Source organism: Lichenostomus cassidix, chromosome 14 (assembly GCF_008360975.1).
Source record: "Lichenostomus cassidix isolate B80296 chromosome 14, HeHo_3.0, whole genome shotgun sequence".
Classification (NCBI taxonomy): domain Eukaryota; kingdom Metazoa; phylum Chordata; class Aves; order Passeriformes; family Meliphagidae; genus Lichenostomus; species Lichenostomus cassidix.
In genome coordinates, this window is record NC_139495.1 from 11,141,969 (window position 1) to 11,169,510 (window position 27,542).

Consider the following 27,542-nt stretch of genomic DNA (forward strand, 5'->3'; position numbering starts at 1 on the left):
CCGGTCCCCGTGCTAAGAGCACCGCCTGTACTCGAGAATTGCCCAGCGCTACAGCCCCGCTCAAAGCCTGCCAGGGCAGGCGGGGAAAGGCAGCGCGTTCAGCCTTGCGCTCAAACAGCCGCACGACTCGCTCAGCGGCTCAACACGCGTTTCCTGCTCGCGCTCATTTGTTAATTGCTTTTAGCATCACTCGCCCTGTCTCGGTTCATCTGGAATTCCATGCTAAGTCCACAAACGGCTTGAAAACAAAGCGGAAAAAACTCTGCAGAGGCAAATAGGCATTTTATTCTTAGTCCAGATAATGTCAGAATTCTACTAGCACTGTAAGGTTAGCTGAAACAACAGCTGTTCACTTCTTTAGGGGATTGCGGGGTGTAGTTGCTCAGTTCTGAAGAGTTTTTAACTAGGTATTAACCAGGTGAAGTAAACAGAAGACTGCGTTATGCATTGGGTAGAAACACCGTAATCAGCGTGCTTTGGGAAGTTTCAATAGCAGAAATTTGTCTGACGAGGTTAGACCACCAGATTTTAGTATCTACATTTTGGACTTTGGTATCTTAGGTAGTCATTTCCCAGCTGAGCTCAGCTGCAGTGAGAGTTGGCTGCTGCTCTGGCTCTGGAGCTGTGTGGTCACTTGTGCTGTCCAGAGGGCACAGGTACTGCGTGGACACCTCTGTGTTTGACCAGCCCTCTGTGTGAAATCACAGACACAGGTGTGCTCCAAGCTCCCAGTTCACCTCTTCAGGAAGTCTGACAGGGCTATTCAAGTTGTTTCACCTTTCATCGGGAGGATCTGGTTCAAAAGAGGGTATTTACATATTAATTACTTGTCATGTGATGCTAATGTCAATTGCTGTAGATGATCCTTGTATTTTTCTTGAGTAATAGGAAGAATTAGTTAATGCCCAAAAAAACCTTGGAATGTAACTTATAGTCTGTATTTATTTCTAGATGTCTCCCTCTCATCATCTGCATCCTTTGACAAAGGCTAAGAATTATTAAAAGAATTGAATATTCTTTCTCTGTTTTTACAGTCGAGAGCATTGAGTGGCAACAAAATGGAAAACACAGCAAGCCATTCAGATCTCTCCTCGGAGTTTCTGTGGGGAATTCTATTGGATGAACATCTGACAAAAATGCTTTGGAGATTTGTTCTCCTTTTGTCTGGCTCCTGTGAAAGAGCAGAACATTATTTTACTTCCTGTGGTGCTACTCTGCCACATAAATTATTACTGCAGTTTGTCTCTCTGCTGGCATGTTCCTCACTGCTGTGGAGTGCTACCAATCTGCAGAGAAAGTAGATTGTATTTGTCACAAAACCTTACCAATGTGCAGCAAGAGGCACTTAATGATACACAGGCTAAGGATAACCAGAGGAGTAGCTAAAAAGCTGCACTCCACTGGGACTTCTAGACAAAAAGGTACATTATATGAGAAATGGAGCTGCTGCAATTGCTTTTCTAAGAAATGCTGCTACCTTGTTTCACAAACGCATGATATTTGGGCAAAGCAGGAATATCTTGTGGCTGCAGAAAGTCTTACAGGAGCCAGTGTGGCTGCAGAGTTATGATGTGGGTGCTAATGAAGTTGTTCAGGGAGATGCAGTTTCTGTACTACACACAAGAGGGCTTTGGCAGCAGATTGCTGAGATGTTCCTCTTTTTTTAGGATGCACCTCAGTTACACTTACTGTCTTCCTCACAGCCATGTGACCTAGGAATGTGCTTAAATTTACCTCACGTGCCAGACAACTTTGCCCAGGTTTAATTACCTGTTTTAAATGATGAATTGGGCCAGTTTCATCCATTGATCAAGTCCCAAGAAGTTGGCTGTGCTGGTTACTTCAGGTATGTCCCTCCTGTAATCGCCCTTTGGATTGAGTATCATGTGTTGACACTCCATGGGTTTTTTGGCAGATTAGGTAATACTGAGCAAGAGTCAGGACATTGTGATATATATCCTGTATTCTCTCATCAGACATAAATTGTGACTGGTCAGTCCTTTTTAAATCCACTGGAAGTTGTGAGTGTTCTAAACTGGATGTGTACCGGTGCATGATGAAAAGATCAAATCTGAGAAGTAGTGGCCAAATCTCAGATCAACCAGCCAATAGTTAGTAATTTCCAAGGGCAGCAAATCTGAAAATTGTAATAGTGTATATTGTCTAACAGCTTTTCTCTTTTGAACCACAGGGGAAGTAATTGTGGTAAGTTTAAAAGAACCATAAACTCCAGGATCCCATTAGCTTTACTGGAAGGCTGAATGGTAAAACTGGGTTTGGAATTTAATCCTTCATTCAACAGCAAGAACAAAAAAATAAGAGCTAAAATGTGATATTTCCTGGAAAAGGACTGCGAATGAAATTAGGTGTGTTGGTTGTGCTTGTTGCCATGGCAGCAGTTAATTACAGTCATTGGTGCACACTTACACTGAGTGGCTTTTACTTTCTCACAGTCAGGTGGATAAACACCGTGGGAATCCCTCTCTTCAGTTTACATATAATTTACTTTTAGCAATGCAGTCACCTCGTCACAAATACAGACAGGGCAGAGGAAATGAAATAAGAGAAACATGGGGGGAAAACTGAGGAATTCAGAGGGATTCTGCTGCACCTGGACAGCACAGGTTCAGAACAGCACAGGAGGTACTGTCCTGGAGATGCATTTTACCTGGGAAGAATCCCGGGAAGCCACACTGGTGATTCCCAGAGCACAATGCCCTCTGAATCCTCCAGCAGTCAGGTAACCCTGCAAGCAGGAAGGAGAGGGTAAAAGTTACTTACACAACCTCTGCTGTGCTCAGGCTGGAAGAAACTGATTATCTGCTGCATCACACTCTGGGGACCAATAATTGACTGCAGCTTTGAGAGCATATTCTGAATTATCTTTGTTATTCTGAGCAGCAGGCTGATGTTGGCAGATGCAGCCAACACCTAAAAGTGCAGAGTGAAGTGCTTCTTCTCCATAAAGCTAAATCCAGATTAAATTTTTGTGTCTTTTATGCTAAAGATACTAGTTGAACTTTCAAAGACCTCAGGAAATTGAAACTGAATCTCTAGGGAAGCTAATTTGCACTACTGGCTTTTTCCTTTCATTATAACCCTTTCCCAATGAATACATGAAGGTGTTTTGTTAACTATGTTTTTAGTTTTCTGACTTTGCAGGAATTATTTGTTCCTTAGCATGAGAATGAATGCCTAAATAAATTTATGGTGATGTGGAAATGAAACCTTTATGTAGAGTTGATTTGCTCTTGATATAAATGTTTGCCATCAGATCTGGTCACAAAAGGATCTGGGGTTAGCAGGCTCTAACTTAGCTTTTCTCTAAAGTTAGTCTAGGCAGAGTCTACAAGGACCTCTAAACATCTTGATGGCTAAAATAGATTATTTACTATTGTTTCTAAAAATAAGCACATGTACAAACTTTGTGGACCCCAAGATTAGAAGCAGAACTCTCCAGGACACAGGGTATCACTGATAAGCATCTTGTCCAACCCCTGATTAACAGCTTCTACCCAACTGGGTTAAACAGAACGTTTAACAGGTTTACACCCTTTGCTTTGCTTTGGTTTTAAGTGGGAGATGACAGTGGCAGATCATTGCAGGGCAGTGATGATTTAGGTGTGTGAATGCCTCTGCTTCAGGTCTATGAGAAGAGAACTGATAAAACCTCTGTCTAAGATACGGTATTTGTGGGTCTAATTAAAACTTTCAAGTAACTGCAAGTATAGCTGGGGAAAAAAAAGCTTGAGGGCCCAGTTAAGACTTGTGCCCCAAGGCTTGTTCATTTTGTCTCACTGCATTACTTAGTCTGACAAAACATTTCACTTTGCTTCATTAACTTTTTATCACCCAAGCATCACAATTACAAGGAGGTAACAGCTGCTTGGTTTGTAGAACTACAGAGGCATTTTCATGGATTTCACATATACAGCTTGGAGATGTGAGCAATAGATGGCAAAATCCCAGAATAATGCTACAGCTGCTTAACAGTGTATTCCTGAATGGGAAGACTGTTGTATTCCCAGCTATATACACCTTACAGTATTTTTGCAGAGCAAATGTGGTCTGTAGTATTTATGATTGCTGTGTTTAAATAAACTCTCTCAAGAAAAAATTTCCTTTTAACTGATCCTACTGCTGAAACCCTACTGGTTCAGGATGGCTTGTTGCCATGGATGGGTAATGATGTCACACATTCTGCCCAGTGTCCATGCCAGAAAATAAATGAGAATGACTTTTTTAATTACTCAGAGTTACTTAGCAATTCCCTGGAAGGCCTGAAGTAAATTACAGCGAAGAAAACAAGGTGCCCTGCTGACCCTACCTGCACAGTATCTTTATGCCAGTGAAGAGATGCAGTAAAACACCAGAGTGAATTCTCTGTGGATTTGAAAACAAGGTTCTGTTACTGAAATTTACTTTGTTATTCAACAGACTTCAGCAGGCTGAAGATGAGCAGGAGGCTGGGTGAAGCGTGGCTTTAGGGCTCACACATGAACACCTTGGAAACTACTAACACTAGTTTCTGGAAGAGGGAGCTTGTGTCTTTCCCTCCATCGGTGACACTGACAGGAAAATGATCCCAAGCAGGATACAGACTGCAGGTTGAATCACTGCAGGTTGAATTGGGTAGTAGTCACTACAGACATTAGATAGTAAATGCCACCCTACTGCCTTCTCTCACACCACCTTTCAAATCAGGTTAGAACTGTCCTTCCGAGGTCGGCATCTGGAAGGCACAGAACAAGAAGAAATCTCTTGTTAATACCCCAGAAAGGCTCAGGAACATCAACCCTGTCACTGCTCCCCACACCTCGGCTTCTGCTCCCTCTTTCCCTCAAAGGCGGTGGCGTTTGGAGCAGGGAGCTTTGGTCCCTCCGAGATGAGCCCATCCCGGAGCTATCCGAGCGATGGGGATCCCCAAGGCGTGTTTCTGACAGGTATCGCTCTGCGGGCAGGCAGCGCTGTCACACCCGGTGGCGCAGGGCTCCGCGCTCGCTCCGCACACGCGTGCGGGGCTCGGCAGGGTCGGGGCTGGCAGGCGGCAGAGCGGCCGGGGCTCGGCGGGGTCTCTGCGCGGCTCCTGGTCCCGCTCCGCCCGCGGGGCGCCGAGCAGCCGGGGCGGGGCTCGGGGCTCGGGGCTCGGGGCGCTACCTGCGCGGCCGCGGGGCGGGCGAGGCGCGGCGGCGGCGGCACCATGAGGGTTAACTTGGGCGCGCTCTCCCTCTTCGTGGCCCTGGTGGGACTTTCGAGCTTCATCTTCCTCGTGGTGGCCATCGCCACCGACTTCTGGTACATCATCGATGCCTCCAAGCTGGAGGCGTCCCGGAACGGCACGGACGCGCTCAGCTCGCACTCGGGGCTCTGGCGGACCTGCCGCGGTGAGTGCTGCGGGGCGCTCCGGTGCGGGGATCTGAGTGCGGGGATACAGGTCCAGCTGGGGGGATCTGAGTGCGGGGATACGGGTCCAGCTGGGGGGATCTGAGTGCGGGGATACGGGTCCAGCTGGGGGGATCTGAGTGCGGGGATACGGGTCCAGCTGGGGGGATCTGAGTGCGGGGATATGGGTCCAGCTGGGGGGATCCGAGAGCGGGGATGCGGGGGTGTGGCCGCGGGGTCCGGCTCGGGGGCAGCGCTGCCCGCGGAGCTCCCCGCGGTTCAGGGACCGGCGCTCCCCGGCCGTGCCCGGGACCCGTGGCAGTGCCTTGTCAATACCTCCTGTGCAGAAGGAGACATGGGGAGAGCGAATTTTCTGCTGCTGTAACCTGATTTTGCATTAACTTTTAATTCAAGCTAATCTAATAAGCGTTAACCATTTGGAAGGAAGGAGATGTCTTTTCATTTGGCTCAGGGAATTAAGGGGAGAAAGTTCTGGGTTAAAACCTTTAAGATGTTGAATAACAATATGAAAAATAGAAATATAGTTTATTTACATAAAGAATTAATTTAAATATAAGTATTATTATATATATATCATAACAGAGGATTATTATAATCCTGTATATCAATATATTGGATATTCCCTGTGTAGTTAGTTTACATGCTAGGCATATAACTTTTGGGTTTGGTTCCGCTGTTAAAAGCCAGGAGTAAGTAATGTTTGCCATAGGCAGGAAAGGACGTTGCTTCTAGTGGAGCAGGGAGAAGGAGCAGGTTACAGGAATTCTCCCTTTGCTTACACTGAGCCCCAGTGCAACGAGCAGATGTTTCCCTGTTGGCTCCAGCGGTCAGGCCCATGGGAGCAGCCGATGCTGCATGCTGAAAATCCTCTCCTTTCCTTCCCTGCCGAGGAATGGCTGTTTTAAAATAAGCTAATATTATATGAATTATATATACATGCAAAAAAAAACATAGTAAAAAGATATTATAGTGAAATTTTTCATCATTGTTTTTTCTCTTTTTTAATAGTGAGGAGTGAATGTTACCCTTTGATAAACCCCTTCTGGCACGAGAATGCAAACATCACCGATTCACACAAGCAGCTTTTGTGTGAGTAGCGTTTATATTATTTTATATTTCCATCCACCCTTCCCTCCCTCCTTGACCACTTGCAAGGGCTCATTTCTCATTCAGAGGGGAACTCGCTGAGATAGTGCTTTGACTCTGCTTCTGTACAATATCTGTCACTGCCTGTGGTCTCTAAATGTGTTTACTGTTGAAATAACCATCTATTTGATGACAAGTTCAGCTAATTTCATCCACAGGAGCAAGACCTCTCTGACTGGAATGGCACAGGAAGGTACACAATTGTTAAAAATAAAAGGAATAAGTGTTCACAATCACCTCAAAGGAGTCTGATCACTGAAAATGCTTAAAAACACATTTAAACTAATCTTTAAGGCACTTTTCTAGCCTTTCATTGGGATTCATGGCACTGATGAAATACTAAAGTATGTGAGAATTTAAGAAAATAAATCAATGACTAAAAAGCAGTGTTCAAAGTCTTTGAAGAACATCGTGTTCAAAAGCATTAAGCTTCTAATGTATTTACTTCTTTTTCTTTAGATTCATTTGTCAATGCCAGAATGTTTTCAGTAAATCCAAACTGAACATTTTCAAATACTTACAGGCATCTCCTACAAGATGATTTTCCTTCTTTGCATCATATATTCGGCACAATCCTTCCCTCACACATGCTTGTATATGGGTTTGCTTTTTACAATTTTTTTTATTTACTCACCTCTCCTCCCTGACTCTTTCCCCCTTGCATACAGAAAACATGCATTTGTCCTGTGTCTTAAAATGGAACGTTTTCCCTCAAAACCAGCCACTCCCTGGCCTCCAGACAGGCTTAAAGTCTTTAGTTTCTGGAGCTGGTGCTGCTGGGGCTGTTATCATCACAACTGTACTGGGAAGGTGAAGCAGGAGGGAGATCCCAGAGGGCTACTGAAGCAGCCATATAAACATGTCAGCAGGTTCAGGACTGACAGCCCAGGGTGTCTCTCTGTGCCTTCAAATAGAAAGTGCCATTTCTTCAGTCTTCCTGGCTCAAAACAGAGGGTTGTGGCTGCTTGATGTTACTGAAATCAGTGGAAATGATTGCTGGATCACTTGAGCCCTTGAGGGGTCAACATTAACTTGATCATGTTTTAGGTGCAGACACCTCAGCTGTTATGCTGGGGATAAACATTTCAGGATAAAACCATTTGCTTTTCAAAAGCCATGTACATATTTGCAAAAGGTACATCTGTTATTTTTCCTCAGGTGAGGAGATTTTCAATTGCAGCTCAATGAAATTCAGTGAAATAACAAAACAAAAACAAAAGCAGTGCTCTTTTGGTTATAAAAATGGTGTTGGCTTGGAAACAAAGGACAGCTCTTTGTGAGTCATGAAGTGTAAGAAAATAGTGGATATGAATAAAAATTGGATTAATAATTATGTTTACAGACTCTTCAGGGCCTTGGAGAATTTTTTTTCTCTTGCTTTCACATCAAGTACCATTTTCATGCTCCCGGAAAAAGACTTCAGGTCTGCAAATACACTTGCAGATTTTATTATAAACAGGCATAGTTTGCCTAAAAATGATGAGATGAGAAATCAAAGATACTTCAGTTGAAAAAAATTGCTATGTCTGACTGGAATGTCCTACAGAGTTAACTTTTTGATTATTTTGCTCAGCTTCAATGCCGTTTCTGTGTGGTGAGGCTATAGATCCTCAGCAGTAGCAGCTGAACATAGGAACTACCATGTCAGTGCTTCTTCCTTCTGGGAAACACAGATGTTTCTAAGTGACATCTAGATTCATCAGGTCCTGAGACTTTACCTTCTACATCAGCCTTACTCTTCTTTCTGAAATATTTTCTGACTGAGGCCACTGACTCATATGTAGGCAGATCATCCACAGCACATTTTAACACAAATTTTAGAGGAAAATTCTGTGATCATGGATTGCTGTGTAGTCACAGCACTTTCTTCATCTGCTGCTCTATGTGGCAAACAAGCTAATTGCACAGCTTTAATTGGTTGCTTCAAAATAATTGCGTTTTTCTCTGTGTGTGCCTGTTCAGGTGTCTGTGAGGTACATCCACATGGGATTCATCTCATTCCATCTAGTTGTGCACAATATTGCTCACTGTCAGATTGGCAGACTGAATTTCATGAGCTCTGGCAACATCAAGCGTGTTTCTTGCTGATGATTCCTAAAAAGACTTTAAAGGACTGTCTCCCAGAGCAGGCACTTCAGTAACACATTGGTCACTTCTCTTATTCTTCAGAGCTGGAATGCACTTCTTGGCATGTCTTAACTAGACACAAGTGCCAAAAAGATGGGGGAAAGTCTGTGTGTGAGTGCAAAGAGCTGGAAACAAGTGGCAACAAAAGTTTTGGCCACTGCCAGAGGACAAACCCTTCATTAGAGGACGAAAAGTCTTCATGCTCTCTTCCTCCCCATTTCTGATATCTCTCCTGTGCATCCCCAGCAGATTCCTTTTAGGCTTATTGTGTACTTCAAATCGAGCTCCTGGCAAATTAAAATAATTGGGCACACCAGTTAAAATCCTGTGCTAGCAGCAGTATCACCCAGGCAATCAACCCAGGGCTCGTTAAGCTGGGTCTGTGATGTATTTTCTCATCACAGGAGTACTCTTGAGCTACTCCTCTAATGGATTAGACACAAACATGATCTCTTCTCTACATTAGCCTTCCATTTCTTCTCTTAGCCCTCCCCCCAGCTGAACAGGCAGTGTATCCCCTCTCTGCCCCTCAAACCCATGATGTAGAAAATACTTTCCTTCTACAGATTACATTATGGCCTGGTTATTTGTTTAAAACATCAGCCACTGTCTAAAGAAAAATACCACTAGACTGCCTGCCAGTAGCTTTTCTGAACGTTCTGCTTTAATAAAATTATTTTTTGCTGGAGATGTACACTTTCCTCTGGCCCAAACAGGATTAAAACGAGGAGTGTCACTTTTTTGTAATTTAGACAGGTATTAGGGTCTCTTGGTGACTACTAGGATTGAAGATAGCCTTCTGAAAATCCCCCTTAGGATTGAAATCTGTCAGCAAAGACACCCCTGGCTTTTTGCCTTGCCATGTGCTCTCCTGTGCCAGTTATGGGAGACAAGCTGCAAGAGCAATCTTTTCATGGTGAGCTGAATCCATCTCTCACCAAATGACAAAATAGGGATGTCACTGACTTTAAAGGAAGCTGCATCAGGGGTTCTGAGCAGCCTTGCCATTTTCTAGTGGCAGAAATGTAACATCCCAAATCAGATCTAAGTGTTGAGGATCACACACAGAGAGAGGAAAGCTGGTGAGTAGAAGGGATGGCAGAACTTAATCAGCTGAAACATTTTCCCCAAGGGTTTTGTCTTTGCAAAAGGATTTCTTGAAGGAAACAAACAAACAAACAAGACAAAAACAAACAGCACTACCATCAACAAAAAAAGCCCAAATGCGAAACCTCAACATGTTACATTGGGGAAAAGTTGCTCTTAAATTTTTTGTCATGTAAATATTTTCCATTTACCAAAGTCTGCATTGTTAATAATGAGTAAATGCCAGTATAGATTAGCTGAAGACAGTACCAGTGTAATCCTTGCAAAATGAACAATGTTGTGAATACTTCTAATCACAACCAGACAATTTCTCTTGAATCTCAGCTTTGCACTTGAGCTGCACCAGCACTGCAGAGCTGGGCCTGGAGTTATGAAAATTAATAATGTGAGAGGAACTGCTGTTCTTTCATAGTGTCTCTGTGACACACAAACCACCTGCATTAGGTACCTACGAGGTAAGATTAAGCCTCTGACAATCCTGATTTTTTGTCAGTGACTTGTACAACAAGGCCATTGGTTTCCTTTTAAAGGTCCATTTTTAGTGCTCTCCTCTATTCCTGAGCCATCCAGAAATGAGTACTTAATGGATGTGGCTTCCACTCATATTATTTTTCCTATTATAAAATCAAGACTGGAGTGTGCAGCTGCCCATGCACAACTGCTTAAAGTACTCTCCCCAGAGTGTTTTTGCTCTTTCTTTTTTAGCCCTGAATGTAACAGGAACCAGGAGGCTGCAGGCAAGTTCGTGCTTCCTGCAGGGAAACAATCTCTGCAGCAGAGGCAGCTACTGATACCTCCTTTGTTTTAATGTAACAGCTGCCTTGGTTTCTTCCTCAAAAATCAGTTTAATGGTACAGATAAAGTTGTCTGAATTTCCCTACAGCATGTGGACCCAGTAATAGTCATTAACCAGCTGCTTTCACACTTCACCCTGCTCCTCATGATCCTGCTTCATTTTTACCAAGTTAGTTTATAATGTTATAAAGAATGCCCTATTCTTTAGCCACCAGGACATTTTTTCCTGGATGATATACAGTTCTTTGCAATTTTGTTTTGGTTTTAAGCTCTCAGAAGGAGACAGCTGGGGCTGGATTATCTGGCAAGAGCCATTTCAGAGGCCAAGTGAAATAAGGCTGATGCACATAGAAATTGTAGCTTAATTGATCTGGTAGGTGTGTTCCTGTTTCTGAGCAACAGTGCACTGCTCCTTCAGAGAGGTTCCAGTGACCATCTGCTTCAGTACTTACAGGATATTACAGTAAATATACACAGAAACCTGAGATAACTTCAGCACCACAGCAGCTCAGGCCTAACCAGTGACAACTTCTGATGAATGTTCTTGTTTTCAGATTCATTGGTGCCACAGCAGCAGAATGTGAACCATGGTGCATCACTTACATTCATCATTCCGCCCATTCCTAGAACTGAAGCTTTTTGTCAGTGCCACCTGCTCCAAGCCTAGCATCATTTTGTCTCTTCTATCTGCAATTTGTCTTCCTGTTTAGCTCAGAGGCTTTTGGAGAAAAGCACCAAGCTAAAATGTGACACACAGAGCAGAGCCTGGCTGATCATCACGGAGAGCCCTGACCCTGTGAGCAATCCTCCTCCATCACCTTTTCTCTCTTGAACAGGAGGGGATCCAGGCCTTCCAAGCCCACATTTAGCCACAGACGAGGTCTGTTTAGTTGTTCATTGGTTTTCTAAGTTGTTTCCTTCCTTTTTTCCTAGCAAGCAGGTCAGACTTTTTCTGTGCACTGTTCCTTCCTGGCTTTGCCAAGTCCTTCCAGAGCAGCCCATTGGTTTTAACAACTGCCAGCATTCTGTTTCAGCTGGAGGGTTTTGTCTTTCCAACTGGCTCTTTAGTTGCTGCTGGGTAAGATAAACAGGTCCTTAATTAAGCTCTTCTGAGCTGCTGCCATTTGGAATATTTCTGGTGAGATGGCTATTGCAGATTTCTAGGCACTATTTGCTGTTATAAGCTGTGCAAACAAATCCAAAGTTAGTTTGAAGCAATTAAGCTCCAGGATGTTAACAGGAGATGATTAACAAAACTGCTGGGCTTGCACTTCTTGGTTACTTCTGACACTGCTCGATTTTTCTATTTCATTCCACAAATTTCTCTCATGAACAACTCCTCAACAACTGTTTTGGATGGTAATTTGGAAGTGCCTGCCAAATTCTCAGATCTGGACAAACCCTGCAGATGTCATTCTTAAAGATACTTGGTCAGACCTCTAGTAAAAGAGCTTTGGTGAGCTAATGTAAAACTTCATTAACTCGGGTTAAGCAATTTAATAATTTTTTGCTTCAAAAAAAAAAGGGGGGGGATGTTTTTTAAAAGTTTATGAGTTTCAGTATTTCCAAGATTAAACCATTGGATTTTTTGTGTTGAACTAACAGGGAACTCAGGTGTTGAGGAATAGATGTGGGAAACTGAATTCTGTTTTACAGGAAAATGCACATACCTCTTCTTGTGCAAAAAGCTTAGGGTTTTTTATTCCAATCCTAGATTAATTTCATCAATATGAAGACAGTTATATGTTTAATACATAATGCACAAATGTGTATTTCAACAGCAGCCACTAAAATGACTGCAAAATTAATGTTTTAACATCTTTCATAGATGATTATTGAAGACAGAAACACAGTAAAGATATTTTAAGTCATGTTCCTCTATAAACTAATTCTGTTCCTCTAATCAAGGAATATAATGGCATAATATCATATGCCAGATGGCATGAATTCAGATTCCTGAGTGGTTTCCATGGCAGCATTTTAGAATAAGTTTCCCAGGCAGTTGGAGATTTCATAGTACAAATGAATATTAGATATTGAGCTAGAACACTGGAGATTCTAAAAGTGCTATTTAGCCAAATACGATCCACTAAATATTTGATTTTAAAAAAGCTGCAGGTGATTAATGAGCAGTGTGATCCCTGTTGTGTGTAGGAAGAGTAAGGCTCTGCCACAGTGGGGTTTGTGGGTTTCAGTTGACCTGTCCCTAAATCCTATATTTTCACTGAAGAGGGAATAAAAATCAGAGTTATTCTGATATTGCATGCAACAGTCACAGATCATTAATGTAATTTAGGACACTCCCAAGGATGCTCTGGTCTGTTTTTTCCCCCTTTCCTTCACCAGGTTCCATCCAGTTGTGTTTTCACCACCCACACGTGTGCTGGCTCAGGCTGCAGTAGCTGAAATCAAACCATGACAAGAAAAGTCAAAGAAATAGCAAATTAGTTCTCCTGTCCCGAGGTGGAGTTTGTGAGCAGGAACTTGGACTGTTGAGGGGTGCCTGGAAAATCACAAGGCAGAGAGGCAGCCATGAGCTTATTCATGTTTTTTCTCTCTCAGCAAGGCCAGGTGTGAGGACAGAGTTGCACCATTCTTACATTCATACTCATGAAATGTTACTTGCACCAGATTTTATCCTCCCAAGGCTTTTCCACCTTCTACATGCAAGATCCAATCTAAGAGCACACGAGGATGTCAGAATGGTGGGGAATAATCAAAATCAGACCAAATCACCCTCAGCAAGCTCCAAAGTGGCTGAAGATCACCTTCATGTCCCTGCTGCCTCTCTGGAATGTGGGGACTGAGTTGGGTGCCCAATCTCTATTCTGTCACATCGTGTTTCGTCACATCCCAAATAACCTATTCCAGCTACATAAAACTCCAGCACTAAGTTCCATGGCTATTTCTCATCTTGGAATTCAGCTAAGACTTGCAGGCAGTTTTGACATTCTGGTTCATACCCAGTAAGCTGAAGATTGATTTGGCTTGTTAGCATTGAGAATTGCTGCAGGTCTGTGGTTTTTAGCCAGGAACAGTAGCCAGTTCTGCTGAAGGAAAGCTCAGGGAGTGCCCTCAGCTTTAGAATCAGAGGGAAAGTGCTCTCCTCATTGCAGAATGCTGAATTCATGATTTTTGAGCACCAGCTGCTCCTGCTGTGGGCATATGTGGGATTGAATATGAAAATGCGTTACCAGTGTAAGTAAACAAAGAAATGAACAATAAGGTCACCTCCCAAAACTCTGTGATTGGCCACATTTTCTTTGTGAGCATGTCCTGTGCTACACAAAACAGTTATGTCTGGAAACCACATTCTACCCAAGTAGAGACATTAACAGTGTCTGCCTTGATCCCATGCAGAGCCTTCCTAACCTTCCAGGCTTCCAGAACTGAACAGAGATATGGACACAATCATGCCTGATCTTTAAAATGCTATTGAAGAGGATATGCTGGATCCTCAGCCAGTGGCAGATGGAGCACCTCCAATTCCGTGGGCAGTTACAGGGACCTGAAAAAACTGGTCATTTGATCACACACAAACTGTGATCTCTGAAGTGATTGCTTTTCCTTGGGAACAGCTAATGGTGTATGGTCATTCCTCTGTGAAATTAAATGAGACACTGAAGCATAGACCTTTTCAGAATATGGATTTCACATTGTCTTTTCTCAGTAACTCTGCACTTTACACTGGTACGAAATAAATTGATACTGAAATTACTTTTTTTTTTATGTTATTATTTTAAAAAAGGTTGGGTTGAGTGTTGTGGATAGATTGGATGAGAGGGGGACAATGACACAATAATGGTTTGTGATGGAAAAAACAGTGTGATATGAAAAAATACATAGCAACCCTCTGTTTACACAGCTATTAAAATGTTATAGGGATCAAGAAAGAGTAATGTAAAACATTTAGCCTGGGAGGAAGCAAGCAGGATAGGTTAATGCACTTAGTGAAGCTGCTGTAGAAAACAAAGACAGAATCAGAGCTGGATGGGAAAATTTACCTCTAGTTGATGGCCAACTGCAACAAAAGAAAAGGTCAGCAATTTGCTACATCAGTGCAGCAGAGGACACGTGAGAGGAGTGAAGCCTTTGATCAAAGCATGGCTGATCTCACCTCCCAAACTGAGCAGGGACATTCAGAGGCTACTTTCATTGAGGTTGCCAGTGCCTGCCTGGTGTGCAGTGCATCACCTGTTATCCAGCCAGGCTCCATAGCTGGGAACAGTTTAATTGCCTAAATATATCTGTGTAGACAAAGCTTCTGTGTCTGTGGTCTCTGTTTAAAATGAAGGCTGTGATGCTGGGAGGGCTTGTTCTGTTTGTTGCCTTTTTCTCCATACCATATATTTGTCCTGCTGACTTACACTGGAAACCCAAGGGGTTGCCCAATTTCTTGTTTGTGCAGCACAAAATGAGGCTTTGATCCTGATCAGGGGCTCTGCATTTAATAGTTATTAATACATCCATTGACACCCTCATCAAATATTACCGTATTAACATTCTTCATTTTTCTTCAGACATGCATGGAACATTTGTCATCCTGATGCCCCTCAGCCTGATCCTGATGATTTTTGGAGGAATGACTGGATTCATCAGCATTCTTGCCAGGGCCTATCTACTGCTCCTAATGACGGGACTGCTTTTCCTTTTTGGAGGTACTAAATCAAACTCCTGGCCTAACTGTTTTAAATCACAAGTGTTGGTATCTGGAAAACATCACTTTGTTTCCCAGGGAATAAAAGCCAAGCAGGAATTTGCTTTCAGAAGATTTCAGAAATTCTTTTACACTTCATTTTCTTTTTCTCTTTTTTGCTGTATCCAAACCCATTGTGTTTTAGAAAGTAATTTATAAATTAAAGCTAAAAGCATTCTATCAAAGTAGGAAAATGGTGTCTAAATCTGCATTTTCTATTTCAAACAGATTTTCACTGTGAAGTTACCGCTTCACAGTGTAACTTAAAACAGAAATTTTTCCCAGCACAAAAGGGGATCCTCAGAATTGGCTCTCATCAACTGCCCATACAGTCCTATTTTTAAGAAGAAAATGCTGAGAGATTGCTGGAAGCAAATGCTGCTGTCTCAAAGTCTTGACTGAGCTTTTTAGTCTGAAATGCTCTTACCCAGATCAACCATCCCCCATTATGATTTCCTTTTGAAAAGAAGAGCAAGTTCTATTCCCTTAGAACATCAGAAAGCTGCATTCACTGAAAAGGCTTAGGCTGGTGGAAAACTACTCCAAACAGTTCGTGAAAGATGAAAAGCTGTGAAGTGCAAAGCATGATTATCCCACCAGGAGTGGAGCACTGGGCCTTCCCAAGCCATTTGGGGTTGCAGAGAGGGAAAGGACACCCAGAGTGTCAGGAAAGGGGTGCTTGGGGATGTTGTGGGGATGCAGCTGCTGCAGTTCCCCAGAGCATGAGCACTTGGGTGTGAGAGCAGAGCCCTGTCCTGCTCTGTCTGGATGCACAGAACAGGCACCCACAGTTTTATGGGACATTTCATCTGTAAATCTGGCCTGGGTAGAATAGGAAGGAATGGCAGAGATGCCCTAAGACATATCCAATTGATTGTTTTTAATTTCTGCAGTGGCTGCTAAGTAGCTGAAGGTGTTTCTCGTTTCAGCTCTGGTGACCCTTACAGGGATCAGTGTCTACATTGCATATTCTGCTGCTGCCTTCCAAGAAGCTGTTTGCCTCCTGAGGAGCAAAGACCTCCTGGTGGAAATCGATATCAGGTTTGGCTGGTCCCTGGCACTGGTCTGGATCTCCTTTGTGGCAGAAGTGCTCACTGGGGCTGTGTTCCTCCTGGCAGCAAGGATTGTGGGTCTGAAACGGCAGCGGGAAGAGGCTTTGTGAGCAACAGGAACCTCTGCAACAGCAGAGCCTGCAGAGCCTGATCTTTGGATTGCTTGGTCCTTCTGGTCACTAGGGCTAATAAAAGTGGCAAGGCTGAGTATCTTGTCAGCTGATGTAAGCCTTTTTCTTCCCAGGTGGCTGTAAACCACAGAGATTCTGGTAAATCAGTAACACATTTTGAGTGTTGTCCATTCGGAACCCCTTGTGTCCTTAGAAGAAGGTGCATTCAGTGTTTGTAATTCCAGAATCATTTCAGCTGGCAGCTCATAAGACATCTCCATTCACTGCTAAGAACAAGGCAGATTTCTTGTTTTCTTTTCTCTCTCCTGCTGTCTCAGCAAAGTGCCTCAGAGTACCTTGCAGGCCAGATTTTGGGTTCTCCTGAGAGTTCCAACAAGGATGTGGACCTGCTGGAGTGAGTCCAGAGGAGGTCTGAAGATTCTCAGAGGACTCAGCACTTCTGCTCTGGAGATGGACTGAGAGAGCTGGGGGTGTCCAGCCTGGAGAAGAGGAGGCTCTGGGGAGATTTAAATCCCCTCCCAATACCCAAAGGGGCTCCAGGAGAGCTGGAGAGGGACTTTGGGCAGGGGCATTTGGAATGAGATATTTCACATCCTGTTCAACCCAAACCATTCCAGGATTCTGCCATCCAGCAGATGTAGTGACTGTGATGCTGAAGTTTTCCACTGCAGTGCCATGGTGAGTGCACTGCAAGGCAGATCCAGCTGCTTTTCCAGATGTTTTAACTGCTGTAGACAGCCCCAATCTATCAATGATCAGGCTACAGACTTCTTCAGCTTATTACTAGTTGTTTTTTCAAATCTGCAATGCAGAAGATGTATCTGATGCATTTTCCAGTTTTTTCTTTGCAGTTTTGATGATTCTTTTTCATGAAGTTTGTGCACATGGTTTGTGCTAGAATATGTTTGCTTTGTGCTGACACTGCTGAGTAAACTGAACATGCAGGACACATGAATTCATTTTGGGTGTCAAGCAAACTAGTTTTTCCTCTGGGTAGTAGCATTTAAGAGAACATTTACTTCAGTGCCCACTGAAGTTACTGAAGAAATTTGCCCCTGACTGCTGTGCTGGATAAAGTTAACACTTAAATAAAGCCTTGAAGGTGTTAAGAGCTGCACTGCATTTCTGTTAGATGCTGTATGTCTGGAGGCTGCACACTGCAGCTCAGGACTGTGGCTCAGGAGCTGTGTCAGGCACCTCTGTCACTGGGCAAGTCCCTTGGACATTCTCCAGCAGCACAAAGGACATCATTCACCTACCTCTGTTAAATACCAGAACAATTAATTTTGTCAGTACATCCTGTGTCAAAGATTGCACATTCACTCCTACTGAGCTCAGCTCTAACCTTGGTCCCAAAGTACCAATTCTTTTGTGAAAAAACAGTGGCAGGGAACTTCTGAGAGCTGACAGTCTTTGGAGATAGAAGGGAGCACTTCTACTGCCCTGCTGTGAATGGAGAACTGAGCCAGAAAAACCTGTCCAAGGTCACATGAAACCAGAGTTTCTGATTCCTGGGCTAAGACATGCCTTGTCAGATCTTGCTTGTTATCAGAATTAAATAAGGCTTGAAATCCTGAATGGACTGAGTAGTAGAAATTCCATGACTAGCCAGTACAATTTTCTAATTCTCTGTTGCTCCCACATTGGTTTTCAGGTATTTTCCATGTTGCCTTATGTTGGGCCCATGTAATAAAGTCATTTTGCAAGTTAAAGCATACCAAATCAGCTCTATAAGGAGTGTAAGGTAAAAACCCTTTGTAGCCAAAATTCCATGTGCTTAAGTGAATTATGTGAAATGTAATTCTCTGTTTTGGTGCTGGTGAAACTATTTATAATGCAATTTGTGTGATGTTACTCAGACATTACTGCAAGCTGTGACAGTAGAATATCATCTGAGTTATTTTTTCAATATTTATTACAGATGTTATTTTAAAGGGGTTTTGAATGTTGTAAATTTAAATAAAATGACATCTCAGAGTGGGAATTATTTACCAAGACATGGAAGAACTAAGATTCTCCTAGTTTTTCTCTAACTTTTTCTGCACATTTATTCTGCTGTTTTTACGATGCTTTTGAAGAGCCTGTGTCACATGTGGTAGGTATTTAAAATGTACTTACACAGCTACAATATAAAATACTCAAGTGATCAAATCTAATTAGAAACCCAATGAATCTTTTATTGAATTAGAGCAATTCTCATTTCCATGGTTCTCTCAAATTTCTCATTCTGGCTTCCTGCAATATCTGGCACAATGGTAATAAAGAGTATCTTCTGTTCCTCAATGTTTGCATAACCCCTGAATTTCTCTGAAATTCCTTCTGAATACAAAGAACAAAATATGGTTTGGAATAGTCAAATTAGCATTGAACATTTTGAAAAATTATACTAGGAAGAGAAAACATCCTAGAAAGGACTTTATGTAATTTGAAACAAATGACCTTATCAGCTCCTTCCTCTTACTGAAATTAATGTTTATTTAATACCATGTTCTTTGCTGTGTTTTCCCCAAAAGACTTTACTGAGATGAGGACACTGTCTGCTCCCATTACTTTCTGAATTGCAAACTCATTGGTAATTGGTGACATTGAAAGTGAAGAAGAACAGATGTAGTGAGCAGAGCAGCAGTGCCTGGGGTCAGAGTGCACACAGCTGCTGCCAGCACCAGGGACTTCATCAGGGGCTTCCTCAAGGGGTGGCAAAGAAGGATGGGGAGGTGAAAGGAATCCTTGAGCCTGAAAAACACCCAGATATGCAGGACATTTAGAGGCCATGCTGGGGAATGGAATGGAGACATGAAACCACAAGGATTGTTGTGAGGCTGTGGTGTCCTGAGCTGGCCCTGCAGAGCAGGCTCTGTCCCCACCTCTGGTGGCCAGGGGACAGCACTGTTCAGGCACTGCTGCAGTGAAAGGAGCCCCAAGTGATTGTTGTCACTTCTCCACAGCCAAGAGTCCTGTGGGGATGCCAGCTGCCCATCAGAGCCACTCTCAGCTGAGTAGGGGACAGAAAATATACTAAATTTGGGTCAAAATAAGGGCAGGGAGAGGTCACTCACCAGTTACTGTCATAGGCAAAACAGACTCAACTCCTGGAAATCAGTTTAATTTATTTGCAATCAGGGTAGGAGAATGAGAAATAAACCCAAATCTTAAAAGTACCCTCTCCCCACCCCTCCAATCTTTCTAGGCTTGACTTTACTCCTCAATTCAATACTTCCTGCCCTCTGGATGGCACAGGGGCACAGAGAATGGGAGTGCAGTCTGTTCATCACACACTGGTTGTGCAGCATCTTTCTCCTCACAGAGTGGACTCCTCACACTCTCCCCCTGTTCCAGCTCCCCCTGAGCTTCTCCAACATGAGTTCTTCCCATGGGCTGCAGGTCTTCAACTCTGAAGAAATCTGAGCCTGCTTCATAAGTAAAGATGTCCTTTCCTCTGCTTCATTTTGCCAATTCCTTGCAGAGAAGCAATTCTTAGTTAGCCAAGATATATCAATAAAAAACCATTTCTCCTGGCTTCCTAACTGTCATTCTCATATTAACAGACTTAATTGCCCCAGATCAGAACCAAAAAGGTCAGAATAAATGCCCTGGCTTTGTCCTAGGGAGTCAAACTATCCCCAGAGTTGATATAACCATCCTCAGAGAGATTCCTGGTGCTTCTAAGTGGGCATAGCTGTTGGCCCAGCAGCAAGGAGCTCACAGGAATTTGGTCAGGTGTTCTCAGGTGGAACTGCTTTGAAGGGCAGGTTCTGCCCAGACTTTTAGCTATCCCTAAAAGTTTTAAAAGGTTTTGGTTACAGGTCTTTAGCTACTGGATTGCATCCTAGTTAATGTGCAAAAATTATGCCTTTTTACTGTTACTGAAGCATTGTAGTGCCGTTTTACTGCAATAGCTTTTTCCGTTTTACACATCAGCTTTAGCCCTGATGAGCCCCTCAAACCTCTCCCTTTCTGCTTGTGTTTTCAGCAGCCCTATCACCGTCCCACCCAATTTTGGGTGCTCAGCAGTTTATCGTGCTGGTATTGGCGCTAATCGGAGTGGGAATGCTCTCAGCTGGGAGACCTTTTCCCTTTGGCAAGGTTTGCACACAAACCGCGGTGTGTGCTGACATCTCATGGCTGCGCTGAGAACTTGGCTGTGGTTGGGAAGAATCCATTCGTTCCTGTTCATCCAGCCAGGCACAGCCGCCAGGGGTTTAGCAAAGACAATAGGGCTTCATGATCTTAAAGGTCTTTTCCAGCCTAAAGGATTCTGTGATTCTGTACTAGTTTTTGTATGGTTTGAAGAGCAGGGGAGACTTGCTCACTGTGGCTCCTCCTGTGTTTTAAAGCCCAGAGATTCTCATCTGAAAACTGCAGAATCCCAGTCAGTATCACCTCTGAGCTGCTGGCCATCTGGAGCTAAAATGTCAGGTGGTGGAAATGTGCTGTTAACCATCATTTTTTAAACAAAATAAACATGAAAAATTTTAAAGGTTTTTATGCTTCTGTTCTTAGGAGATTTAACCCTTCCAGTGATGGTTATGTTTTGACCTAGATCAACCAGCACAATTTTTTGATTGCATTTGTGCCATAAGTGTCAAAACTATTCAGTTGAAGCTAATCAAATTAAATATCTGAGGATGCAAACAATAAGAAAAATCAAATAGGTTTATATCATGGCTTATTTCCATGATATGAGAGACTGTCTAACAACTGAACAATTGAACCTGACTTCAGGATTGGTCCAGACAATCTAAGAGAAGTTCTGGAGGAAACAGCATGCTACAATTTTCTGTGGCTCTTAATTTTTTACCCTCTCTCAGTAATTTTTTCCCAAAGAAAGTCAGGAAGTTGTGCTCCCAGTGTGAGCTGAGCAACACTCCAACACTGCTGAATTTTGAAACTGTGCAACAACTGTCAGAGTAGGAGAGAGCAAATCTAACCTCTCACATTTATGAGATTCAGTCTTCCTTTCCCAGGAATTGTGGCAGCATTATCCACTCCAGAGCCATGCATATATATCTCTGCACAGACTCTTCTGACACAGCTGTAATTCTCCCAAGCCAAATGACTAAGGTAGAGCAACTCCTGTGAAAAAATATCCTTAGCTGTGGTGTAGGATTGACTCGCTGGATTGACATGCTGGATGAGCAGTATTTGGGGATAATTCCTTCATCCCTGGACTGTGGTTCCCAAGCCAATGAACAGCAGTTGGTACAGAATCTGCAGGTATTAGAGGGAAGGAAGAGGGGAGCAATGCCAAACCCCACTGTAACTAAAGTGGAACTGACAGATTGAAATCTCTTGTTCTGTGTCACCAAGTTTCTCAGCCTACTAGCTAAAAACCCCATCTTTGTGATCTTACAGTAGCCTTTCAGGTTCCACCAACACTCAGGACAAGGCATTAAAGGTAATACTTGTGAAACTGCCAGAAAGAAAGGGAAATGGGACTGTAAGAAGGCAAGTTATCATCAATTAATGAATTACTGCTTATTAGCCAAGCTGTCACAATCGAATGTATTTGTACTCCCAAGTCACCTCCCACCACTCTTGGATATTAAAATGCATTTATTCAGCACAGCATCTCTCCAGCCTGGTCCTGTTCACACAGTGGTTTCAGCTATTTGGTTTAATATTTCATTTGGAGCACTCCAGAGCTGATGAGCAGTGAAGTATTAAAAAGTAGCATTTTAGTCCTGGAGGTAATCTGCTTGTATGCCTCATTTCAAAGGTAGCTGAAAGACACCTTGGTGGGGTTGGAGGGATGGACAGCAGTTCCCTGAAGAGCTTTTGGCTCATGATTTTACCATTTCCTTTTTGCCAAGGCCAAGGCAAGCACTTGCCGTGGAAGGCTGGAATTCTCTCAGTGCAAAGCTCCCTAGGTGTTGAAGGAACTCTGTGTGCCAATAGCTGAACAGCATTTGCTGCTGGCTTGTGCTTCTGGACAGCACATCTGGCTGCTGGTGGGGCCAACAGATTCCTCCATCCAACCTGGCCTTCTCAAATATTTATAAGCTAATGTTCTATGTAGTGCCTGTAGCATGCAGAGAGGCTGAACTGAATTGCTCTGTGGAGGAGTTTCTGTTTTCACAGCCTTTTGGAACTGACTGCACCAGTGCTGTGAAAATCCTTTGGCATCATAAACCTTTTATTGCCACAGTTCCCACTTGACTAGTATTATACAGTGAAGCACTTAATTATGAAAAAAACCCCACCAAAAAGCCAAATGAAAACACCTACCATAAAAAAAGAGTTTTATAAATGTCAAGCAACATCCATAGAAAGAACAAACTTTTTAGGACTTGCAATAACAAGTCTTTTGAGTTGTCTGCCTTTCTGTTTTTATGAACAGTACCTTCCAGGCATGGCAACAGTTGTAGCCAGCAGACTTGGCAGCTATATATCCCTGTATCTCCTTCTTATCTGTGGCAAACTTCATGGATGACAAGATCTTTATTTGGTCCAAGGCACTTCTGACAAAATGGAGAAGTTCTACATCAGTAGCTGAGAAGCCCATGATGCCTGTTTCTTTCTGTGATCAGACAGATAAGAAACTTATTCAATACAGAGTGCATCAAAAAAGTGTAAATACTTCTTTCTCAGAACTCAGGAATAATTCAATATTTAATGAAAACAAAAGAAGAAAGAAGAAAGGAATGGGTGCTTTCTCAGCCAATGGAAATCACAACATTCCCAATCTTGTCTTTTTGATTCAGACTCGGATATTCATTGTTTAAGCTCCTGCTAGAATTTATGCAAACACCTAAGTGACAGCACTCACTGCTGTGAGTTTCTTCTCACTGAACAGGTGGCAATTAAGAAAACCCTGCATCCTCCCTTGGATAGTTCAGCCCTCACCCACATGCACCACCAAGACCCCCTGGTGTCCCTCTGAGGCACCCAGCACCTCTAACAGTGCAGGTTTGGTGCAGCTGTACCTCACTGTCCCGAGGTGTCAGTGAAATAACAGCTGCAAACAGCTGGAGAGGGCACAGCAGCACTGGTGACCATGGCCTGGAGAGCTGTTCTGCCTGGCTGTGTGCCTTGCCACGGGTGAGCCTGTGAGTGGAAGGAGCTGTTCCTAATGTAGTGCTGCTCACCTTGGCTGGGTGGGATGGCTGACACCAAGGGGCAGTGCAGTGTCCTTAGTGTCCTGCTTTAGTGACCACTGCTTGTCACATGAGCCTGCAGAGACACAGCACTGTAACTGGGCAGGGAGCTCAGCTGGGCTGGCTTCCCTCAAAGCTGGGTTTGTTATTTCCCCTCAGGGGTCTCTCTGTGGGCAGACAGGAGTATCAGCAATAGAAATGAGAAAAAATTCCACTTTCCATACAGCTATCCAGTAGGAAAACTGCTCTCCTGCTTCCAAGTCTCTCCTGGACACAGATCTGCCCTTCAGAAACTGTCTTGGGCTCACTTTCCTGCTTTCCTGTTCACCAGAAAGTCCTTTTACTCTTCCTTGGCAATGACAGCAGTGCTTGGGGACTCTCTGTCACCATAACAACTGGGCTATCTGTCTTATAATTCAAACTGCCCTCTCTAACTTCAAGGGCCTCTTCCTACACACCATCTAGAGCTCATCAATCCTTCTCTGAGCAATTCCACATTCTTTATTGGAGCAGTAACTCCCACACCCACTCCTCCTCTGCCATTTTATCTCCCAAAGCCTGACAAATGGTTCACTCACCCATTTGGAAGGAGAATTGGATACAGGTAAGCCTTGGTCTTTTCAAACAGCAGCTCACCCTGTGATTAACCCTTGTTGTGGGTTTGCCTGGGGGAGCAGCACCCCAAGGAGTCCAGAAAATAATCCCACAGAGCAAACTGCTCACACAGGAAATCCCCTTGGAACTGCTGATTCCTTGGGATCTAGATGACATGGCAAGCATTAAATCAGTAAAGACTCTTAGAAAGCAGCATGACTCTCCAAAATGACAAGTGCAACCCCAAAATCTTGCTTAGGTACTAACTTTGTGACTAACAGAATCCTTTTCTGTGCATCACCACCTCCAATGGCAGTGTTCCTACTCAACTGCCTCAAGCTGAATAACTGACTTTACTAACCCCCCCATAGCTCATTTAGAGATTGAATAATTTCCATCAGATTTTCTCTCATTACATGTACAGACATCAGCCTGCACTGTCAGCTGCAACCCATACATACACTGCTAGTCAATACAAATATTTTCGACTAATTTGGAAATTAGGTTAAAACGTGATTACCCTCTAAATAGCACTGTTACACGAGAGAGGAGCATACAGCATAAATTAGTGCTTGAAATGGGGTTTGCAGCACACATAATCACAACTTGGCATTTCACCAAACCCTTTTGTGAGCGGTTATCACGGCGTGGGGACTCAGCTCACTGCTAGCTGCTATGTGTGAATGTAATTTTCTGCAGAGGCAGCCCCGGTGATGAATTGCTGCACTCCCAGCCCTGCACTGCTGTGCTTTGCCTCAGCAGCCACTGCACGTCACTGTTGTTCCACACAGAGGAGCCCAAAGCTGCTCATTCCTTGGAGCAGCACTTGGAGAGTCACTTTGCCTTTTCAATGAAGAAAATGTGCTACAAGCCAAGGGATGAAGCCAAGGAGGACTTTTTTTTCTCCCAGACTGAAGGGAGGCCATCCATACATGTGGCCCTATTTAATTTGCCTGTGCAGAAAAAACTGATCCATCTTTTTTTCCCTTAAAGATATAAAAAGTGTGGTCATTAGCCAGGGATCACAGATCCTATGGGGATTGGCAGCTCTTCAAACCTCTTGATGGCCAAGTCCTGCACAATGACACCTTGCCCTGCCCAATGCTGTTACTGGGAGGGCTGAAATCAAAGCAGGAGATGCTCAGGTAGAACTGCTAGAGCAACATCAGGCTCTTCTTAGACTTGCAGCATTTCTTTCTTTCAGGACAAGGGGAGATTTTGGAGTATTATGTTGTGATTTTAGAAGTAAAGAGCTTGCAAGTTTGTCATAATTGCAGAAGCAGGGGCTGAAAGATGTTTTTCCAGAAGGATGACACTCTAAGAAAGCTTTGTTAACAGCTCTGTCAGGTCACATGAACTGTGTAGCACTGAGCACCCCTTGCCAGTACCTGACACTAAAATACAGACATATTTCCAGTTCTTCATAACTTTTTCCCCAGGTTTTCAGCAATTTCCACATTCCTGCCTGAAAATTATTTAGTGAGTACAGACCTTCTGTAGCACTCAACACACTGAAAACAACAGTTCCCCATTCAGGATGTTCATACTGTGCTTCCAACCCATCAGTGGCTCCTGCACTTCCCAAAACCTTCTGCTGCAGCTCTGGACTGCTGCTGGCAGGGGAATCCATCCCAGGGCTGGCAGCCCATGGATCTGGGATCAGGAGGAGGAAGCTCCACTCCATCTGCAGGTGACACTGAAGGTGACACTGTGTGTACATCCTCAGGCCAGGTTTACTCATCTAACTCCAGGCTCAGCCACCCAGCTGAGGGACACATTTCAGGGTGGAGTGGCTGTGTTCCTGCCAGGCTTGTGTGGTGCACGATGACTCCAATGCCACTGGGTTTTTCCTGATGTTGCTGCCCTGATTTGTGATGATTGCAGTTATTTCACAGATGCTTTCCCACATCTCCAGTCTGCAGAAAAAAGGAAATCTGAGAAAAACATTCTTCTTTTTGTCCCTACTACGACCCCACTAATGGTAACAGGACTCAGATGCCAACTTTGTGATGTTGAGCCCCTGCACTGACACTGAAATACCTGCACCTCTCTGCCTCTGTGAAGAGGCTGAGCCTCTGTGTGCTCAACCTGAGTGCTGCTGTAGATCCTGTGCCACAGAAATGCAGAAAATTCCAAAAAGAAATGATTCTGCAACCTCCAGCCATAATCTTAATCCTCTGAGACTCCTAAAATCAGGCCAGAACTCCTCATGCAGCACAAGAACAAGGAGTTTTGTTTCTGAGGTTACGAAACCAATGTTTATTTCATAAGCCCAGATCCACAAACATGAGAGAGGAGATCACACTGCCAGAGGGAAGGAAACCCTTTCCTGAAGCAAATGGCTGGGCTGTAACAGTGCATCCTGCTGAGACAGGGATGGTCTGTAAAAGAGAAAACACACATGGCTGGGCCATCAAAACTGTTGCCTCAAGATTGCTGAGCTGAGTGAAGGAGTGAGAGGATAGAGAGGTGAACCAAAGTCTGGAACTGAAGGCGGAGGTTGAAAATGTCCATCCTTCCTCAGGCACTGTGAGCAGATTTACCTTTGCCTGCAGCCTCTGTTCAGGTTTGGAGTGCTGCTCAGTGCTGCCCAGGGAGTGTCCTTGCAGCTGTCCTGCTCTGCACCCCACACAGCATGGCTGGCAGAGCCATCCCTGCTGCTGCCCTGCCCTGAGCACAGCGACCTGCAGCTCTTTGCTTCCCACACACAACAGATCAAAGGAATCTGACAAAAACTCACATCCTCCTCGCAGGCAAACGCCTTGGCAGAGTAAGCAGGGCCTTGGGGAGCAGCAGATACTGCATAATGAAGTCCTGGTTCTCTCTGGCTCCTGAGCTGGACTGACTGCAGGTCCATCCTGGGCTAGGCAAGAGCTGTGCTTTGCCTTGGCCTTGGCTGAGCTCAGAATTAGCATTTAAACCAGTAAGACTTGATTTTATGGGGCAGGAACCTTAGCAGAGGTTTTGGTGGTGTAGTTTTTAGCAAGAACAGGCTCAAGTTCTTTGTGTGACTAACAAGCTGCTGGATGGCTGGAGCCAGAGAAGCCAAGTCTGACACCATAAATTGTTGTTGTTTGTGTAAGTGTAAGATTTGGGGTTTGTTGTTTGCTACATGAGCCAAAATGGAAGCTTGAGGGTCTATTTGCAGACCCAGTTATCTAAAGTTCTTCAGCATGCATGCTTGTAGATCCAGCTTTGTCTTATTTAGAGCTTTTCCTTGCTGTTTTATGTTTACTGTGTTTGCTGTCTTGATGGCTCCGTCAATAACTTAACTTTTTCTGTGCTGAAAAAGTTAAGTGGCAATATATACTCAAAAAATAAAAGGAGGAAGGGTGCCAAAAATACCCATCCAGAGTTTGGAAATGGAAGGCAAATTGCAGGTTTGTCAATAGGGTGT

The 27,542-nt window shown here is 43.7% G+C and overlaps 1 protein-coding gene and 1 long non-coding RNA gene across 2 annotated transcripts; both read left to right on the top strand.

Annotated features, from left to right (window-relative positions):
* Positions 1–2: 2 nt before the first annotated feature.
* Positions 3–1,012, top strand: LOC146430865 (uncharacterized). Its single transcript, XR_014855164.1, has 2 exons — positions 3–531; positions 577–1,012. It is a non-coding gene; the product is annotated as an uncharacterized LOC146430865 (long non-coding RNA).
* Positions 1,013–5,186: 4,174 nt separating this feature from the next.
* Positions 5,187–18,641, top strand: TMEM114 (transmembrane protein 114). The gene is made up of 4 exons (XM_085075338.1): positions 5,187–5,384; positions 6,412–6,492; positions 15,099–15,236; positions 16,204–18,641. The coding sequence occupies exons 1-4, from the start codon at positions 5,201–5,203 to the stop codon at positions 16,434–16,436; spliced, it is 636 nt and encodes a 211-aa protein (XP_084931464.1). The 5' UTR covers positions 5,187–5,200; the 3' UTR covers positions 16,437–18,641.
* The last annotated feature ends 8,901 nt before the right edge of the window (positions 18,642–27,542 follow it).

Bases quoted from the DNA above. Each gene is read 5' to 3' on its own strand.
- TMEM114 (XM_085075338.1), top strand. From the start codon at position 5,201: ATGAGGGTTAACTTGGGCGCGCTCTCCCTCTTCGTGGCCCTGGTGGGA. The intron at 5,385-6,411 runs GTGAGTGCTGCG...CTTTTTTAATAG, and splicing joins GCTCTGGCGGACCTGCCGCG to TGAGGAGTGAATGTTACCCT. The intron at 15,237-16,203 runs GTACTAAATCAA...TTCTCGTTTCAG, and splicing joins ACTGCTTTTCCTTTTTGGAG to CTCTGGTGACCCTTACAGGG.